The 17,944-nt window shown below is 43.8% G+C and overlaps 2 protein-coding genes across 2 annotated transcripts in view; both read left to right on the top strand.

Moving 5' to 3' along the window:
* The window catches only part of Steep1 (STING1 ER exit protein 1), a 46,277-nt gene extending 43,282 nt beyond the window's left edge, over positions 1 to 2,995 (top strand). The window contains exons 7-9 of the mRNA XM_051142271.1: positions 842 to 931; positions 1,600 to 1,692; positions 2,850 to 2,995. Coding sequence (XP_050998228.1) covers positions 842 to 931; positions 1,600 to 1,692; positions 2,850 to 2,912 — 246 coding nt within the window. The 3' untranslated portion in view covers positions 2,913 to 2,995. The remainder of the gene's footprint in view (positions 1 to 841; positions 932 to 1,599; positions 1,693 to 2,849) is intronic.
* Positions 2,996 to 13,955: 10,960 nt separating this feature from the next.
* Positions 13,956 to 15,584, top strand: LOC127185406 (Y-box-binding protein 1-like). Its single transcript, XM_051141878.1, has one exon. The coding sequence runs from the start codon at positions 13,956 to 13,958 to the stop codon at positions 15,582 to 15,584; it is 1,629 nt and encodes a 542-aa protein (XP_050997835.1).
* The last annotated feature ends 2,360 nt before the right edge of the window (positions 15,585 to 17,944 follow it).

Genomic DNA, 17,944 nt, shown 5'->3' with positions numbered 1-17,944 from the left:
ATATAACTACACATTTAGCCCCAAATTTAATTAGCGCTGGAGATCAAACCCAGGACATGTTAGGCAAGCGACACTGAGCTGTAGCACCGCCCCCTAATTTTTAAAATAAGGGTGTAATACCTAAGACAATTCCATTTATAAATGAAATATTTATTAAGAAGATGCCATTGTTGTGTATAAGCAGATGTCATAGAACTGTGACATTTATTTGCTTTATATATACATTAGAAGTTGAGGTTAGAAATTGTGTAGTTTTTATTTTCCTTTTCAGTTATTTTTCTTTTTAGAGTAGAAACAAGTAAATCCTCAATGAATTAGACTGGTTTTTAAATCTACTTAAAAACCCTCAGTAGTGATCTAGAGAGATGGCTCAACTGTTAAAGGCTGGGCTCACAACCAAAAAGATAAGACTTTGGTTCCTAGCACCCTTGGGTATCTCTTCAGCCACCTGTTTGCCTGGTGCTGGTGCACGCCTGTAATCCCAGCACTCAGGGAGGCAGAGGCAGGATGGATCACTGTGAGTTCGAGGCCAGCCTGGTCTACAGAGTGAGTCCAGGACAGCCAGGGCTACACAAAGAAACCCTATCTCGAAAAACCAAAACCAACCCTCCCCTCCAAACCAAAAACCAAAAACCAACCAAACCAACCAAAAAAAACTTCAAAAACAAAAACCCCAATAGTAATGGTTCAAAGCATTGCCATTTAGCTAGCCAGCCTGTCCTTAAGAGGCAGATCTTCACATACCCCTCTTGTCCACAGACATGCACACAAATGCACTTGTATACAGCTCATGGATTCTTCTGGGGTGACCCTAGTTTGATGGCTTTTCCTTCTATTCTAGGTTATGATGACCAAACGGACTAAAGACATGGGCAAGTTCAGCTCCGTTACTGTGTCTACCATTGATGAAGAGGAAGAAGAGATAGAGGCCGTAAGTGCTTCTGCTTTCGGGGGATTTGGAATCGGGGAGGGGGATTGAGGTGACTCCAGGGTCAGAGTTCTTGTGGAGCAGTACAATTGGCAGCTCAGCTTTCATACCCTGCTCTGCTAGTAGGAAGTTCTATGCTATTGGACTAATGCCTGCTTCTCTGAATGGGAGGGACATCTGTAAAATGAGAACAAGGAATTTGGGCCCTCTCATCACTTTTTAATTTTAAACCTACTGAACTGGATTCAGGCCTGAGAGCTCAAGTCTATAATTCCATTACTCTGGAGGCTTAGTCAGGAGGCTCGCAAGTTCAGGGTCTACATGTACTACATAGCAGAATTCTGTCTCTAAAACAAACAAATAATAGATAAAGGAGGTACTGGACTGAATCATTTTCAATCCCTTCCAGTCTGGCTCTAATGATTTGAGTAGGTCTTTAGCAATACCAGCAGTTAACTTTTCTGTTTTCAAGTGTTTTTACGAAGGGTTGTTATCAAATGATCGCCATGGAAACCCGATCTCTTCAGGGTTATTGAGACGATGAAGAGTTGAAAGTGTAGGGAGGCCTGCTGTTAGGTACAATTCCTGGCCTTGAGTAGTATAACTACTGAGGTCTTTGGTGTAGCTCTTGATAGGTATGCTGGTCTCAAGGTTCTTTATTTTTCCTATAGAGGGAAGTTGCTGACTCCTATGCACAGAATGCCAAAGTGATTGAAAAACAGCTGGAGCGCAAAGGCATGAGCAAGAGGCGGCTACAAGAGCTGGTAAGTGGCATGGAGGGGAAGGGCTCAGGCCTCCTGGCTTGGATTCCTTGCTTTCAGTGATTTGCAGGGGCAGAGGGAGCCTTTAAGAAGCTGTTTGGACTTACTGGTATAGTTGGCTGCGAGCGTTCTCATGCTGAGCTCTAGCTGTGTTGATAAGCCCTGCTCTACAATAGCAGTTGGAGTCTAAGGCCTAAATTAGAAATCTTATTTGATAGGTCTAGCTAGGATGACATTTTACTCTGTTGCTCGTGCTCTGAGGTCAGGAGTTAAGGGCCAGGTTTTTGAGTGTTCTCCAGGGTGCGATGGCGTACAGATGAATGACCTCAGCGTACCCGATTTGGTGCTCTCATTGCTTTTAAAGTACTGCTAGTATTCTGCCGTAGCCATGGGATTGCCTTCTGTGGATGATGGGGCCTACTTTCTTTTCTTTTTTTAATTATTAATGAAATTTGTTCTTTGATAATTTCGTGTATGGATGGATAATATACACTCTGGTTGCTCTTACCCCCACCCTCTCTTCCTTCAACTCCTGTCCACGTCGAAGTTCATTGTGTTTTTTTTTTTTGGATACTAATGTTTAGATAATAATAGCTGCTTATTTCATTGACCAGAGATTACCGAGTTGATGCTTCACCAAAAACTATACAAATGACTTTTAAATTTTTTTTTTTAAGGTTGGCATACAAAGTAATGAGTTTCATTGTGGCATTTTCATAACTGTGTTCCATTACCTTTGTTCTCATTCTTTCCACTTTTCCATCACCCTTGCCATGCTCCTTGCCCCCTCTGATTGGTTCCACCCCCATCCCCCCAGCCCTGACAGTATTAGTCCAGGCTGACTTTGAATTCCTGATCCCCCTCCCCTTAGTTCCCTGGTTTCAGGTCTACACTCTGTTTTCTTAGCACTCATGTTCCAGCGTTCCTCCTCTCCCCTTCATGACCTTTCTAGATTCATGGCCCATGACACACATACACATATGCTTTTAAATTACGTTTCATGAACCAGAGTTTTAAGTTGATAAGAATAAGGAGTCTAAAAGCACTTTTGGCTTGTCCACCGAGCGGTAGAGGAGAGTGGACAGTTAGAATAAAGAAGAAATATTAAGAATTCCATGTTATTGTGTTATATCAGGGCATACTTTTTTTTTTCTTTCTAGGCTGAATTGGAAGCCAAGAAAGCAAAAATGAAGGGGACCCTGATCGACAACCAGTTCAAATAACCAGGATCTTTCTGAGTATAGACTGGAGGTCAGCACTTAAATCAGGAAGAAGAGCTTCAAGATGTAGTGGTCTGCTTTCTAATTTTCTAATTATGTCCTAAGAGGACAACCATCCCATTGAGTTTTCCTACGTTGTTTTCCTTTTCCTTAACTCCATTTCATTTGCTATCTAGGAGATAGATTATTTTTAGAATTATTGTATATATGTTTTCTGTCTTTCTTGCCTTTGATACAAGGTTTTATTACATGCCAGAGGCTGGCCTTGAACTTGTGGTCCTCCTGTCTTAGCCTCTCCAATGCTGTAATTATAGGGCCGCACCACCATGCCTGGCTTCTGTACCAGCCATCGTTTTGTTTGAAGTACACTACTTCTGCGTTGTCGTTGGGGCTAGTAAGTGTCTCTGGTGTCTGAGGTAGATGTTTTTTATTTCTTCCTCAAAGTTAATACAGTGTTTAAAAACTTTAAAAAAAAATATGGTATGGGAGGAAAGTGGCAAGAATTAAGTTTAAAATTATAGCCAGGTGGATCCTTTTAAGAACCTGTGTCTCTGATCTTCAAACTGTTCTTACATTTGACTGTGGTTTGAATCTTTCTGTTGTTGTCAGTAGAGATCACTGAGAACCCTAAGCCTACAGAAGTGTTTCTTTATGTAAAGTATTAGAGTGAACCATCCATATCAGACTTCATAATTAAAGAAGGAAAAGCCATGTGCCTGGGGGTGTAGAAGACTACATGCTAGGCATGTGTGAGGACATCCCAAGCACTAGATAGATAGATAGATAGATAGATAGATAGATAGATAGATAAAAGAAAGCCAGATTGCAAGATGCAGGGGTAGGATAGCTCAGGTCTGAATTAAAATATGGCCTTGCTAAGGAACCCAAAGGAGTTAGTCAGTCATCTGGGAGACTACTCTGTGTGAAAGCACAGGAGCAGGCAGAGTGAGCGTAGATCATCTGTGGGGCATCTTGTTTTCCATTTGCTATTTGCAGAAGAGCATTTTAAGTGTGTCCTTCTACTTCAGTTCTGTCAATAGCCGCACGATACTTGCCCTGCTCTTATCTCTTTGCCTGTATTGCAAGGCATGAGGAAACATGGAGTGTGTTGCCCTCCTCATCTTATCTATGGCAGATTGCACTTTTTAATCACTCAAGGCTTGCTTGTGAAGTGTTGCCAGGAAATAGGCTCTTTGCCTTTTTTTCTGACTTCAGTAGGTTAGAGTAGAAGTATAATTGGGCTAGCATGAATGGGGCCAGAGTGGATTGGGGATCCTGGGAGTGCGAAGGGTGGGGCTATGCTACCACTTTCCCGCTTCCTCTGCAGCCAGTTGGGTTTTTCTATAGCTGATTCTTCTCCACCTCATTTCCTGTGGTAGTTGTGAGACAGAATTAACATCGTGTGGACGGCCAACTGTGTCCACCAAACAATGACTTGTACTTTTACCCCACTTTATTCCCAAGTTCCTATGTGTACAGCTTGGATATGCCAACACCGCCTTGGAAATTCAGGTTTCTATTCTCTGGCCACAGCCTCTGATTGTTGCTAGTTTCATGTGCTCAAGTCCTTGCAGAGCTTCTTAGGTGTTTTTAGATTTGAAAGGTGATTCTTTGCTTTGTAATAATGAAGCATAATGTTAGTCATAGCAATATTAGTATTCAGTAGTCTCCATTGAGTCCTTGGCTGTGGAAAGCACTTTAGAGGTATTAGTTCACTCTTAACAATACCTCCTGTGAGATAAGTTAACTGTTGTCATTGCTGTTTTACAAATGAGTACTCTGAAGCTCAGAATTTTCCTTCTCCAAGGTCCACTAGCCAGTAATTGGTAAAGCCAGAATGCTGACTTTAAAACTCAACCCTTTTTGCCGGACATGGTTGTGCATGCCTTTAATCCCAGCACTCGGGAGGCAGAGGCAGGTGGATCACTGTGAGTTCCAGGCCAGCCTGGTCTACAAAGCAAGTCCAGGACAGCCAAGGCTGCACAGAGAAACCCTGCCTCAAAAAACCAAACCAAACCAAAAAACAACCCTTTTAACGATGCTGAGCTGCTTCTCCTGTAGAATCTTGTGTAGTTTGATCAAACCATAATTTCATTTTGAAAAAAACCAAGCGAAGTGTGATGTGAAGCTGCCCAGCCAGAGGACCCCTAAACAGTTCTGTGGTTGTGCGTCTACAGATTTTCTGAACTATTTGCTCTTAGGTAAATTCTAGCCATTTCAACATCGGGGCTTAAGCTACATGCTTTGCTTCTCCTAAAGATTGTGAAACATGTTGTTGGTACCAAGTACATGTGTACTTTTCATTATATTGAAAGGTATGAAAACAATATGATGTACTTTCTCTCTCAGCATCTCGTGGTTTTATTGCCAATGTGTTTTAATGTTAATAAAAAGAGCCATATTGAAATTTGGAAAGTCATATTCTTTTCTTCTTTGTCTTCCTTTTACAAATAATCAATTGTGACAAAAATGTAAAATACTCTTACTCTAATAGTTGGTGACATGTGGGATTTTAACATTTAAGAGAAATTGAGAAGCTTTTTAAAGACTTAACCTGTCTTGTTGGGGGGGTGGTACTGGCATGTGCATGTAATTCTAACGCATACAAAGACCACTCTAAATGCCGTAGTAAGCAAGACTCTATCTTAAAAAAAAAACAAAACAACTAATAGAATGGAATAAACTAAAACAAGTTGGTTTTGATTATCTTAAGATTCATATTCCCCAGCACTCGGGAGGCAGAGGCAGGTGGATCTCTTGACTTCGAGGCCAGACTGCTCTATAAAGCAAGTCCAGGACAGTCAGGGCTGTTACACAGAGAGACCCAGTCTTGAAAAACCAAAACCAAAACCAAAAAACAAACAAACAAAGAAGAGCCCAGCGTGGTGGCGCACGCCTTTAATCCCAGCACTCCAGAGGCAGAGGCAGGCGGATCACTGAGTTCGAGGCCAGCCTGGTCTACAAAGTGAGTCCAGTACAACCAAGGCTAAACAGAGAAACCCTGGAGGGGGGGGGGAGGGAGACACACACTCATATTACCATAGGTGGACCATATTTTCTTAGTCTGCTCTGATTTGTGTGTTTCTCAGGGGCATCTACTGATTTTCATTTGATTTCCTAATCACAGATGATGTCGAACATACTACTTTTATTACACTTTTTTAAAAAAAGGTTATTATCTTAGCCATATTTTTTGGTTGTTGTAGTGGATGTAAACATGTTTTTGTTTTGATCCAAAATATGGGATGGGGAACAGACTTGTGAGAGAACAGGTGATATTTATCCACTTAGAAGTCGAGCCACCTTCTCGTGTGTGTGTGTGTGTGTGGGGCACCTGGGTTTTTGCCAGATGAAACACCCTAGTTCAGACTCAGAGAGACAGAGACAGAGACAGACAAAGAGTGTGTATACAGGAGGTTGGGGCTTTTTGGGTCTTGGTATTGTTTGGCTGTTCTTTGCTCCACTTTGAGACCCTCCTAGATAGCCATGTCAGAGACCGCTTCGGGGCTCAGGGTTCCGCCTGCTGTTCCAGGTTCCAGCAGCAACTTTGGTGGAATTGCTGATCTGCTGAAATCACTCCCAGGAACTGAACCAACAAGGTCTACTTCTCTTGATCCTATTAACGCCTTTTCTCTCCCATCTAGGGTAGGTGGATTGGAAGGGAGGTATACGCATTAAAGAACCCCAAATAAAGTAGGGTTGGAAAAGATGAAGCCTATGGTGTGTTTGTTTTTAGATGGGGTCTCATGTAGCACCTGGCTTTTTTGTTTTGTTTTGTTTTTAGTTTTTTGAACCAGAGTCTCATAGAGCCCAGGCTGACTTCACATTCCCTGTGTGCCTGAGGCTGACCTTGAACTCCAGATCTTTCTGTCTACCTCCAGAGTGGTGGGATTATATACTTAATGGGTTTTAGTTTTAGTGGGTGATTTTTAGACCTTTTAAATTATATGTGTGTGTGTGTGTGTGTGCCTTTTGCCTGCATATACATATGTGTATTGCTTGTGTGCCTGGTGCCTACAGAGGTCAGAAGAGGTTATGAGTGGGTGCTTGGGATGGAAACCAGATCCTCTACCAGAGCAAAAGGTGCTCTTAAAACTAGGCAACGCCTGTATAGTATGTGGGGGTCCTAAGGACCAACACTCACTACAAAAACAAAAAATTTCTCCCAAAAGACAAAGCCCAGTATACAAAATGCTCTAGCCCCTTTCGTTAATTTTTTGGAAATGGGAAATATTTTCAAATCATCCTAAACTTGATGGCTGTGGGATTTATTTATTTATTTATTTACTTACTTACTTATTTACTGCTAGCAAAGATTGAATCTAGTATCTAGTGGCTGCTTGTCAGGCTCCACCAGTAACCTGTATCCCTACAGCAGGAACCTCTCCTTCCTGCACATCCCAAGTGCTGGGACTACAGACTTGGCCTACCGTCCAGTTTCTCTCACCATTATTTTGTTGTTTGTTTGAGACAAGGTCTCACTATGTAGCCCTGGCTGGCCTGGAACTAACTCGCTACATAAACCAGAATGGTCTCAAACTCAGGGATCCACCAGCCTCTGCTACCCCAAGGGCTAGGATTAAAGGCGTGTGCCACCTCCCCTGACCCTTTAAGCCATTTTTAGTTATGTGGTTCAGTAGTGTTAATTTACATCTATAGACCTTTCTATCTTCTACCAAAGAACCTCCTTATGGAGATGGCTTCAAACGTGGCAAACCAGCCACTGGGCAAAATGTCCTCGTTTCTGCCACCAACAGAATTCTGTTTAAAAAGGGGCAAGTTTGGATGCAAGCTGAGTCGAGGCCAAACTCTGCCAAGACAGGCTAAGCACGTCCTCAATAGTTCCTGCCTCACAAATATGTCTGCCAGATATATTGGGCCAGAAGGCTGAAGATGGTGCTCCAACATTATACAGAGTGTTGGGAGGGGCTAACCTGCACTACTGGTTCACTCAGGCATTTTAGTTTTATTCCTTCTCAAGTCTCTGAAGGGGTTGAAGACCAGATAGTTTAGTTTTACAATCAAGTTTAGTTGGTTAGGGGCTAAGATCTTTTTGGATCAAGATAGATTAAAGTTAATAGAGATGAGATATGATAGATACTGATTTTCATTCAGAAATTTAGACCCAACAAGATAGGAAAGATATTTACTTCAAGTTTGACAAATACAAATAGCCAAATCACCATGAACATAACATTCATGTAACTCATGATTGGCTCATGGTTCTCCCTGCTGTATGTAGTTTGTTTATTCATGTGTAATAAGTTAATATAGAGCCGGGTGTGGTGGTACACTCCTTTAATCCCAGCACTCGGGAGGCAGAGGCAGGCGGATCGCAGTGAGTTTGAGGCCAGCCTGGTCTACAAAGTGAGTCCAGGACAGCCAAGGCTACACAGAGAGACCCTGTCTCAAAAAATAATAAAATAAAATAAATATATATGTTTTAAAAAAAACCCTAAATCTGAAACCATACACACATTGACAACTCCCTTTTCCACACTTTTCCTAATCCCTGGTAATCACTGCTGTTCTTTCTGCTGTTACTAGTTTGTCTTCTTTAGATAGTTAAAGTAAGTGGAAACATTTAGCAACTTTTCTTCTTCTTATGGACTTACCTCACATGGTGTGAGGCCTCATTTATCCATGCATGTGAGGAATTGCCTTCCCTTTTAAGGTGAATACTAATTCCCTAGGATGAGTACCACACTTCTTTCATTCATTGTCATTTGGATAATGTTGCAGTGAATGTGGTATGTAAAAAAAGCCTTTGGACATCCTCGTTTCAAGTCTTTTGGATAAATATTCAGAAGTAAGATGGCTACAGGGTTTTGAGTTTTGGGGAGAATGTTTTTTTTTTAATTAATTTATTCATATTACATCTCAATGGTTATCCCATCCCTTGTATCCTCCCATTCTTCTCTCCCCCCCATTTTCCCATTATTCCCCTCCCCTATGACTGTGACTGAGGGGGATTACCTCCCCCTCTATATGCTCATAGGGTATCAAGTCTCTTCTTGGTAACCTGCTGTCCTTCCTCTGAGTGCCACCAGGTCTCCCCCTCCAGGGGACATGGTCAAATATGGGGCACCAGAGTATGTGAGAAAGTCAGACCCCACTCTTTACTCAACTGTGAAGAATGTCCTGTCCATTGGCCAGATCTGGGTAGGGGTTTGAAGTTTATTGCACATATTTTCCTTGGCTGGTGCCATAGTTTGAGTGGGACCCCTGGGCCTAGAATGCTTTGTTTTTGCAGTGGGCATTGAACCTTGGGTCCTTCACATGCTATATAAGTACTCAATCACTGAACTGGATCCCTAGCCCTTAACTTTTTTTTTTTTTTAATAAAATTTTTGAGACAGGGTCTTGCTAGATTTTTTTCAGGTTATCTTTGAACTCACTCTGTAGCCCAGGCACACCCTTTTCTTTCTTTCTTTTTTTAAAAATTATTTTTATTTCACATGCACGGGTGATTTGCCAGCATGTATGTCTGTGTGAGGGTGACAGAACTTCTGGAACTGACTTACAGAAGTTGTGAGCTGCCATGTGGTTGCTGGGAATTTAAGCAGGGGCCTCTGGAAGAGCAGCCACTCCTCTTAACTACGGAGCTATCTCTCCAGCCTGTTCTTTTCTTTCCCTTTTTAATTTTAATTTTATTTTTTGGCTTCCCAAGGATTACAGACTCCCACCACCAGGCCTGGCTATTTGTAGTTTTTCCAGGAGATTTCATTCTGTGTTCCTTAGCTGTTGTGCTATTTTGCAAACTTTTATAATCACAAACCAATAGTATACAAATGTTCACATTTCTCTATACTCTTATTGAAATTTCAGAGTATTTTTATTTCATTTCTTTGATGATTGGTGCTGTTGAGTACCTTTTCATGGGACCTTTTAGATACCATCTTTGGAAAAAGTTTTTTTTTCGACACACATATTTATATGTTAAATTTCCATCTGTGTACCTTCAGTAAAATCTGCATTCAGCTCTTCTACCCTTTTTCTTGTTTGTTTGTTTGTTCTATTTTGGTCTTCTTTTTTAAAAGATTTGTTTATTTTATTTATTGCATATGAATGCTTTAGCTGAAGAAGAGGTATCAGATCACATTATAGATGGTTGTGAGGCACCATGTGGTTCTGGGAATTGAACTCAGAACCTCTGGAAGACCAGGCAGTGCTCTTAACCTCTGAGCCATCTCTCCAGCCCTGGTTTGGTGTTTTTGTTTTTTTTGTTTTTGTTTTTTTGTTTTGGTTTTCTGAGACAGGGTTTCTCTGTGTAGCCTTGGCTGTCCTAGGCTCGCTTTGTAGACCAGGCTGGCCTCATATTCACAGAGATCCATTTGCCTCTGCCTCCTGAGTGCTGGGGTAATATAAATCTTATGACAGGTTTTTGTGTGTGTGTGTAGCCTTGGCTATCCTGGACTCATTTTGTAGACCAAGCTGGCCTCAAACTCACGGAGATCTGCTTGCCTCTGTCTCCTTGAGTCCTGGGATTACAGATGTGTGCCACTGCACTGGGCCCATTTTTAAACGTCCTTTTTTTGGTTTGGTTTTGTTTTTTGATTTTTTTTTTTTTAAGTTTTTCAAGACAGAGTTTCTCTGTGTAGCCTTGGCTGTCCTAGACTCACTTTGTAGATCAGGCTGGCCTCGAACTCACCGTGATCCATCTGCCTGCCTCTGCCTCCTGAGTACTGGGCTTAAAGATGTGTACCACCACGCCTGGCTTTTTGAGGGTTTTTAAAAAATGATTAATTATATAGTCTGGATCTAAGTCCATATAGGTGTATGGTTTATAATCTCTCAGTCTGGTTTGTGTTTTCATAGTGTAATTATTTTTTTAATTATTTATGTTTACTTTTATTTGTGCATGTGTGGCCGCTTGTTTGTGGGTACCTGTGGAAGCCAAAAGAAGGCATTGCATTCATCTGGAACTGGAGTTACAGATGGTTGTGGGTGTTGGCAGCTGATCTTGGCTCCGCAGCAAGAGCAGGTGCTATTAACCACTGAGCCAATTCTCCAGCATCCAGTACCTTTCTTGACGCAATCATAAATATCTTCGGAATCAAGACGTTTTAGTTTTGACAGTTATCTCTGTAGTCTGTTTTCTTGTATAATACCCAAGTCGTGTGTCAGTTTATTTTTAGCACACAGATGTCTAGTTGTTTTGACACCTAATTATTGGCAAAACTATTTTTCCTTCGTCTATTCTTTTATAGTTTTGTCAAACATCAGCTCATGGCTGGATGGTGGCACATACCTTGAATTTCAGCACTCAGGAAGCACAGGCACTTTGTATCCCTGTAATTTCGAGGCCAGCCTGGTCTACATAGCAAGTTCCAGGCCAGCTAGGATTGCATAATTGAGACCCTGTCTCAAAATTAACACTATATTTTATCCATTATCATTTTACCCAGACAATACTTTTCTGTTTTCCTTTTTGATTGTGAGGCTCAAACCCAAGAATTTTTGTTTGTTTGTTTGTTTGTTTTTCAAAAACTGTTATCTTATTTTTGAAATTTCATGAGAGTAGACTTATGTTCTCATCATGAAAAATTAAATGTACAAGGAAATTCATATGTTAATTTGCCTTAGCCCCTCCGTAATACGTATTTTCAAAACAGCAATTTGCTCATGATAAACATATTGGAAATATATTGCATTTGACAAATGAACCATTTTGGTACCAAGACATTACTCATCCAAATTCAGAGAGATCAGAGGCCAACTGTCAGGAACCATAACTCTAGTGGGATCCCTAGGACAGTGCCTCTCTACTTGTGGGCCACGACCCATTTGGGAGTTGAACAGCCTTTTACAGGAGTTGCCTAAGACCTTCAAAAAACCCAGATGTTTACATTATGATTCCTAACAGTAGCAAAATTACAGTTATGAAGTAGCAATAAAAAGAATTGTATGGCCGGGGGTCGCCACAACATGAGGAAATGTATTGAAGGGTCACAGCATTAGGAAGGTTGAGAACCGCTGTTTTACGAGCTATGATCCCTTTGCTTGTACTCACTTTCGTGCCCAAGTTATATCCACACAAAACCCAAATCCATAGCAGAGTAGCCGATATTTATGTCTTTGCTTACGGGAAATCAAACCCAAGGTTTTATGTGTTATATTCTACCACTAAGCACCCTTAATTCCCTTTACTTTAGTTGTGTTTCCAAGGCTGGCTGTAAACTTATGTGCTCAAGTGCTTCTCCTGCCTCAGCATTCCAAGTTAACTGTGACTGTAGGCATATGTCATTGTACCTGGCTATAGAGTGCCTTGATTTGATTATTGTAGCTTTATGGTTAGTTTATAACATTGGATCATGGCTCTTCCAGTTTTGTTTTGTTTTAAAATTATTCTTGGCTATTCTGAAGTTTTGTCTTTCTACTATTTTGTTGATTAGTATTATTTCTATGATTTTTGGGATTTTGTAAAATCTGAAGATCACTTTAAGGATAATTGACATCTGTTTAGGTCTTTGGTTCTTTTCATTAGAGTTTTATAATTTTCCACGTACAGATCCTGTAGACAATTGCTTAAAATGTATACTTGGGTATTCACTTTTTTTCTAGTGCTGTTATAAATGTAACCTTTTTTTTCTTTTTTAAAAATTAAATTTTCTGCTTTTCAAAGTTTTTCGTGATATGAATGTTTTGTAAATGCACCATGTGCATGCCTGGTGCCAAAGGAGGTGAGAGGCCGGTGTTAGGTACCCAGGAACTAGAATTACAGATGGTTGTGATGTATGGGGGCTGGGAATGAAACCAAAGTTCTCTGCAGGATATGATCCTAGCCCATGAGCCATCTTTCCACTCTTATTTTTTCTGTATTTGTGTGTGTGTGTGTGTGTGTGTGTGTGTGTGTGTGTGTGTGTGTGTGTGTGTTTTGTTTTTGTTTTTGTTTTTGTTTTTTTTTTGAGATAGGGTCTCATGGAGCCCTGGCTGAGTTCAAACTCATTGTATAGGAAGAGAAAGACCTTGAAACCCCTGTTCTGCCTGTCTCCACCTCCCAAGTGTTACATCGTGCACCACCACACCTGGCTTTTTGTTTGTATTTTTACAAAATTCCAGTGAGCTGTAATATTCCATTCTGACCTTTCTATTTAATTGGCTTTGCTTGCTATTCCCCATTGCTTTTCTTTTCTGGTCCCCTGCCCCTCCTGTATCACTTTACTCCCAGAAAATCTGTGTCACTTTGGATCACTGTGTTCTGATACTCTAGTCCCTCCCGTAAAACCTTTATCCTCTGTTATGAGCCTCTCTAGTGTTGTGACCGAAAGTAGGATCCACATAGGAGAGAGAATGTGTGTGTGGTGCTTGTCTTTCTGTCTTTTGAAGTCTGGATTAGGTTGCAGAATTCAGGCTACAAACTCTCAACTTAGAATCACTCACACGGTCTCCCTTCTGGGAACTTATACCCTGATAGTGGAATGGCCTCGTACTGTAAATGAGTGCAGTTTGATGGCTTGACTATATGGTTCTTGGATGATATAGGATCTTATTACAGATAGTCAGTTGTTCAACTCAATGATTGTTTGTAATGCTTTTTCCAGACAGGGTTTCTCTGTGTAGCCTTGGCTGTCCTGGGCTCACTTTTTAGACCAGGCTGGCCTCAAACTCACAGACATTGACGGGCCTCTGCCTCCTGAGTGGTGGAATTAAACATGTGCCCCACCACAGCCTGGCAAAGGAGACCCCTAATAGTATTAATAGCAAGGACAGCAGGCACCCTCACCTTGTTTATGACATGAATGGAAATGATTCTAGAACTTCATCTGAATTCTATTTAGAACTTTGCTCTGTATCCAGAATCTTTATGTCTATGTCTGTGAGACTGGTGGATGTTTCTTCTCAACTTAACCTTCGTTTCCTTCTGTGAGAGTCAGAGTTGTGACATCCAGTTGTCATTCTCGAGTTAGTTCAATTGGTAGTGGGAGCCAAGAGCGGGCCCCCAGAGAGCCCTGAGGGCCCCACGGCCCATGGCAGCAGAGTCACCATCAGAACCAGGAAGAGCCTTGGCCTAGGCTGCCTGGCCCAGTGACCAACACCTCAACCATGAGAAGAAAGGCCAAGACCAAGCCGCTGCCCAGGCACTCCACTGCCCTCCTCAGTGCAGCAGCCACCAAGCCCAGCACCAAGCTGCTGCCCACGACCTCCACTGCCGCCCTCAGTGCAGAAGCCACCAAGCCCAGCTCCAAGCCGCTGCCCACAACCTCCACTGCCACCCTCAGTGCAGCAGCCACCACACCCAGCTTCAAGCAACTACCCATGACTTATAGTGCCGCCCTCAGTGCAACAGCCACCAAGACCAGCTCCAAGCAGCTGCCCAACACCTCCACTGCCGCCCTCAGTGCTGCAGCCACAAAGCCCAGGAGCAAGCAGATGCCCGCCACCTCCAGTGCCACCCTCAGTGCAGCAGCCACCAAGTCCCGCTCCAGGCAGCTGCCCACGACCTCCAGTGCCACCCTCAGTGCAGCACCCACCAAACCCCGCTCTAGGAAGCTGCCCACCACCTCCAGTGCCACCCTCAGTGCAGCAGCCACCAAGCCCTGCTCCAGGCAGCTGCCCACCACCTCCAGTGCCACCCTCAGTGCAGCACCCACCAAGCCCTGCTCCAGGAAGCTGCCCACGACCTCCAGTGCCTCCCTCAGTGCAGCAGCCACCAAGCCCTGCTCCAGGCAGCTGCCCACCATCTCCAATGCCACCCTCAGTGCAGCAGCCACCAAACCCCGCTCCAGGCAGCTGCCCACCACCTCCAGTGCCGCCCTCAGTGCAGCAGCCACCAAGCCCAGCTCCAACAACAATGGCACAGGGAGTGGAGGCCCAGGGGCCCCCACATCAGAGGCACCTGCCAACCTGGACAAGAAGAAGGTCATCCAGACCAAGGTTTTGGGAACAGTAAAATGGTTCAATGTAAGGAACGGATACGGTTTCATCACAAGAAATGACACCAAGGAAGACGTATTTGTGCACCATATGGCCATAAAGAAGAACAACCCGAGGAAGTACTTTCACAGTGTAGGAGACGGAGAGACCGTGGAGTTTGATATTGTTGAAGGAGACAGGGGCGCGGAGGCAGCAAATGTTACAGGCCCTGGTGGAATCGCTGTTCAAGGCAGTAAATATGCGGCAGACCGGAACACACGCTGTGCAGATCAGAGGGGTCCTCCAGGCCATCACCAGCATAACTGCCAGAACAGCCAGAGTGAGGAAAAGAGTGAGGGAGGGAAAAGCTCTACTGAAGGCCAGGCCCCACAGCGCTGGCCATTTCCTGAGCGAGGGTCCGCACCTTTCACTATGAGGAGACGCTGTGGGCGCCGACCACAGTGTTCCAGCCGCCCTGGGCAAGGAAAAGCGATAGAAGGTGCTGACAAGCAGGGTGCACGAGAGAAAGGCAGACCGGTGAGACCGAATATGTATCAGGGCTACACACCAAGATCCCGCAGGGGCCCTCCTCGCCAAAGACAGCCTAGCGAGGACCACAAGGAAGAGGACAAGGAACATCAAGGAGCCTCTGAGACCCAAGGTCTGCAGCCACCTCAAGGTCGGCGTGGCCGCAACTTCACGTACAGATGCAGATACCCGGAGCTCCCTAAACCACAAGCTGGCAAAGAGACAAAGGCAGCAGATCCACCAGCTGACAATCTGCAGGCTCCCCAGGCTGAGCAGGGCGGGGCTGACTAAATGCAGGCTAACTATCACTACAATCAGCCGGCTTGGTCATCCAACCAGGAAAAATGAAAATGAAATTTGAGCCACAAGAAGAGAACAATGATTAGATCTGCAGACCTTAAGCGTGCTTGCTTTTTTCCCCGTTGACCAGATACTCTAGAACTATCTGCATTGTCTGTGCTGCATCAGGTTATTATTTTTCATAACGATGTCCCTTTTTTTTAGTAATGGCAGGCATGATTTTTTTCAAGGCCTGGTTTTTCTCGATACAACTTTAGTGGCGTTTAAATTGTTAAACATCAGGTCAAGTTCAGATTTTTAAGAACCTTTTTTTTTTTTTGCAACTTTATTTTTAAAACATCAATAAACTGCAAGCACACTTAAATAAAGGTCTTAATATATATATAAAGTTGTCATTCTCAGTTATTTGAAACAAATTCTAACAAGCCATGCTAGAACTCCATGCCATACTGTGCTTACCCCCAAAATAGAGGGGGGGGGAGGGAGGGAGGGAGGGAGTGAACACAGGAGGGAGGGAGGGAGGGAAGGGGAGAGAGGGAGGAGGAGGGAGAGACAGAGAACATCCTGAGGGTCTTGCTGTGTTTTCCAGGCTAATCTCAGTTCCTGAGCTGAAGCAATCGCCCAGCCTCAGCCACGTGATTTCTGGGATAAAAGCAAGTGCACCACCACTCCTGCTTGAGACCACTGTCTTCTTTCTTTGGTTGTGTAAGGCAGGCTTCTGTGATATAGCTCTGCCTGTCTTTGAGCTCCTGACTTTCCTGCGTCTACCTCCTGGGTGCTGGGATTACAGAGACATGCAGGATCATGCCTGGTTCTGAGACCATCACATCTGTTGTCTTAATGTGTATCCATGTCTGTTCCTTTGTCTTTTCCCTGTTCTCCCTTTACATGCACGCGCACACACACACACACACACACACACACACACACACACACACACAAATATATCAGGTACTAAATAATATCATTCTTCATACTATTCTGTAAACTGTTGTTTTCTGTCAACAGTCCACCATCTTAGGGGCACAATTGGTAGAGTGCTTGCCTAAGTAGCCCAAAGCCCTGATTTTATCCCCAGCACCGCATACAGCCAGCCATAGTGGCACACCCCTGTAACCCCAGCACTCCAGAGGTGAAGGCAAGGGAATAAGAAGTTCACACTGCCGCCAGGCATGGTGGCACACACCTTTAATCCCAGCACTTGGGAGGCAGAGGCAGGAGGATGTCTGTGAGTTCGAGAGCAGCCTGGTCTACAAAGTTGAGTCCAGGACAGCCAAGATTACACAGAGAAACCCTGTCTCGAAAAACAAAACAAAACAAAACAAAACAAAAAAGAAGTTAAAAAAATCATCCGGGGCTACAGAGTGAGTTCAAGGCCAACCTCAGACATGAGACCCTGTCTCAACAACAACACTCTGTGCAGTAACCTCATGCCCTTTGAGCACTATGCCACACCCCCCTCAGCTGTAGGTAAGCATCTGTAAGTCCTGTCATGGGAGCACTTCAGCTCCAGATCGCTCCCTCCCCAGCCTCCTCAGCCCTGTCCCTGGATCACCCCCTGTCCTGCATCATCCAATTGCACTCACCAATATGCAAAAAGGCTGTTATTTCTCCCAAGGTATCAGAGCTTCAGACCCACAACGTCTTCTCTTCCTGGGGATCTGCTGCCGGCCTCTGCCTCCCATGTGCTGACATGAAAAGCATGCGGCCGGCCTGGTCTACAAAGCAAGACCAGGACAGCCAAGGCTAATAGAAAAACCCTGTCTTGATAAACAAAACAAACAAACAGCATGGGCCACCATCGCCTGGCCCTACTCAGTGTTTTTGAGCCAGCAGCTCTCTTATTTCTAGCAGATCAAATTGGGGCCTTTTTTTTTTTTCCAGATCTTTCTTTCCCTCCAAGCACCCCTCCCCCCACAAGCAGATGACCTCTGTCTCCAGAGCACCAGTAGCAGAGAGTACACTTGGATGCTTCTGTCCTTTGGGCTTTGCAGTCCCCGGGGGAAAGATGCCTGTCTTCCTGCTCAAGGCTAATGTACTACCTTTCAGCTGTCAGCTGTCTCCGTGTGTGCTGCTGGAGCAGGGGACATGGTGGTGAGGAACGCGGTTCACATCTTAAAAGTAAAGTGACAGGAACTACTGAATATGAAAATGTGAACTAAGGACCTGTGACATGGCTCAGCAAGCCTGACAATTTGCATTCAATTCCCAGACTCCGTGATGGGACGAGAGAACTAACAGTTGTCCTCTGACCTTCACAGGTGTGCCCTGATTGTGCATACACACACACACACACACACACACACACACACACACACACACACACAAGTAATTCATTTTTTTTCAAGTTG

This window comes from Acomys russatus, chromosome X (genome assembly GCF_903995435.1).
Source record: "Acomys russatus chromosome X, mAcoRus1.1, whole genome shotgun sequence".
Classification (NCBI taxonomy): Eukaryota; Metazoa; Chordata; class Mammalia; order Rodentia; family Muridae; genus Acomys; species Acomys russatus.
Note: the sequence above shows the minus strand (reverse complement) of the source record. Positions and strands in the feature narration are given on the sequence as shown.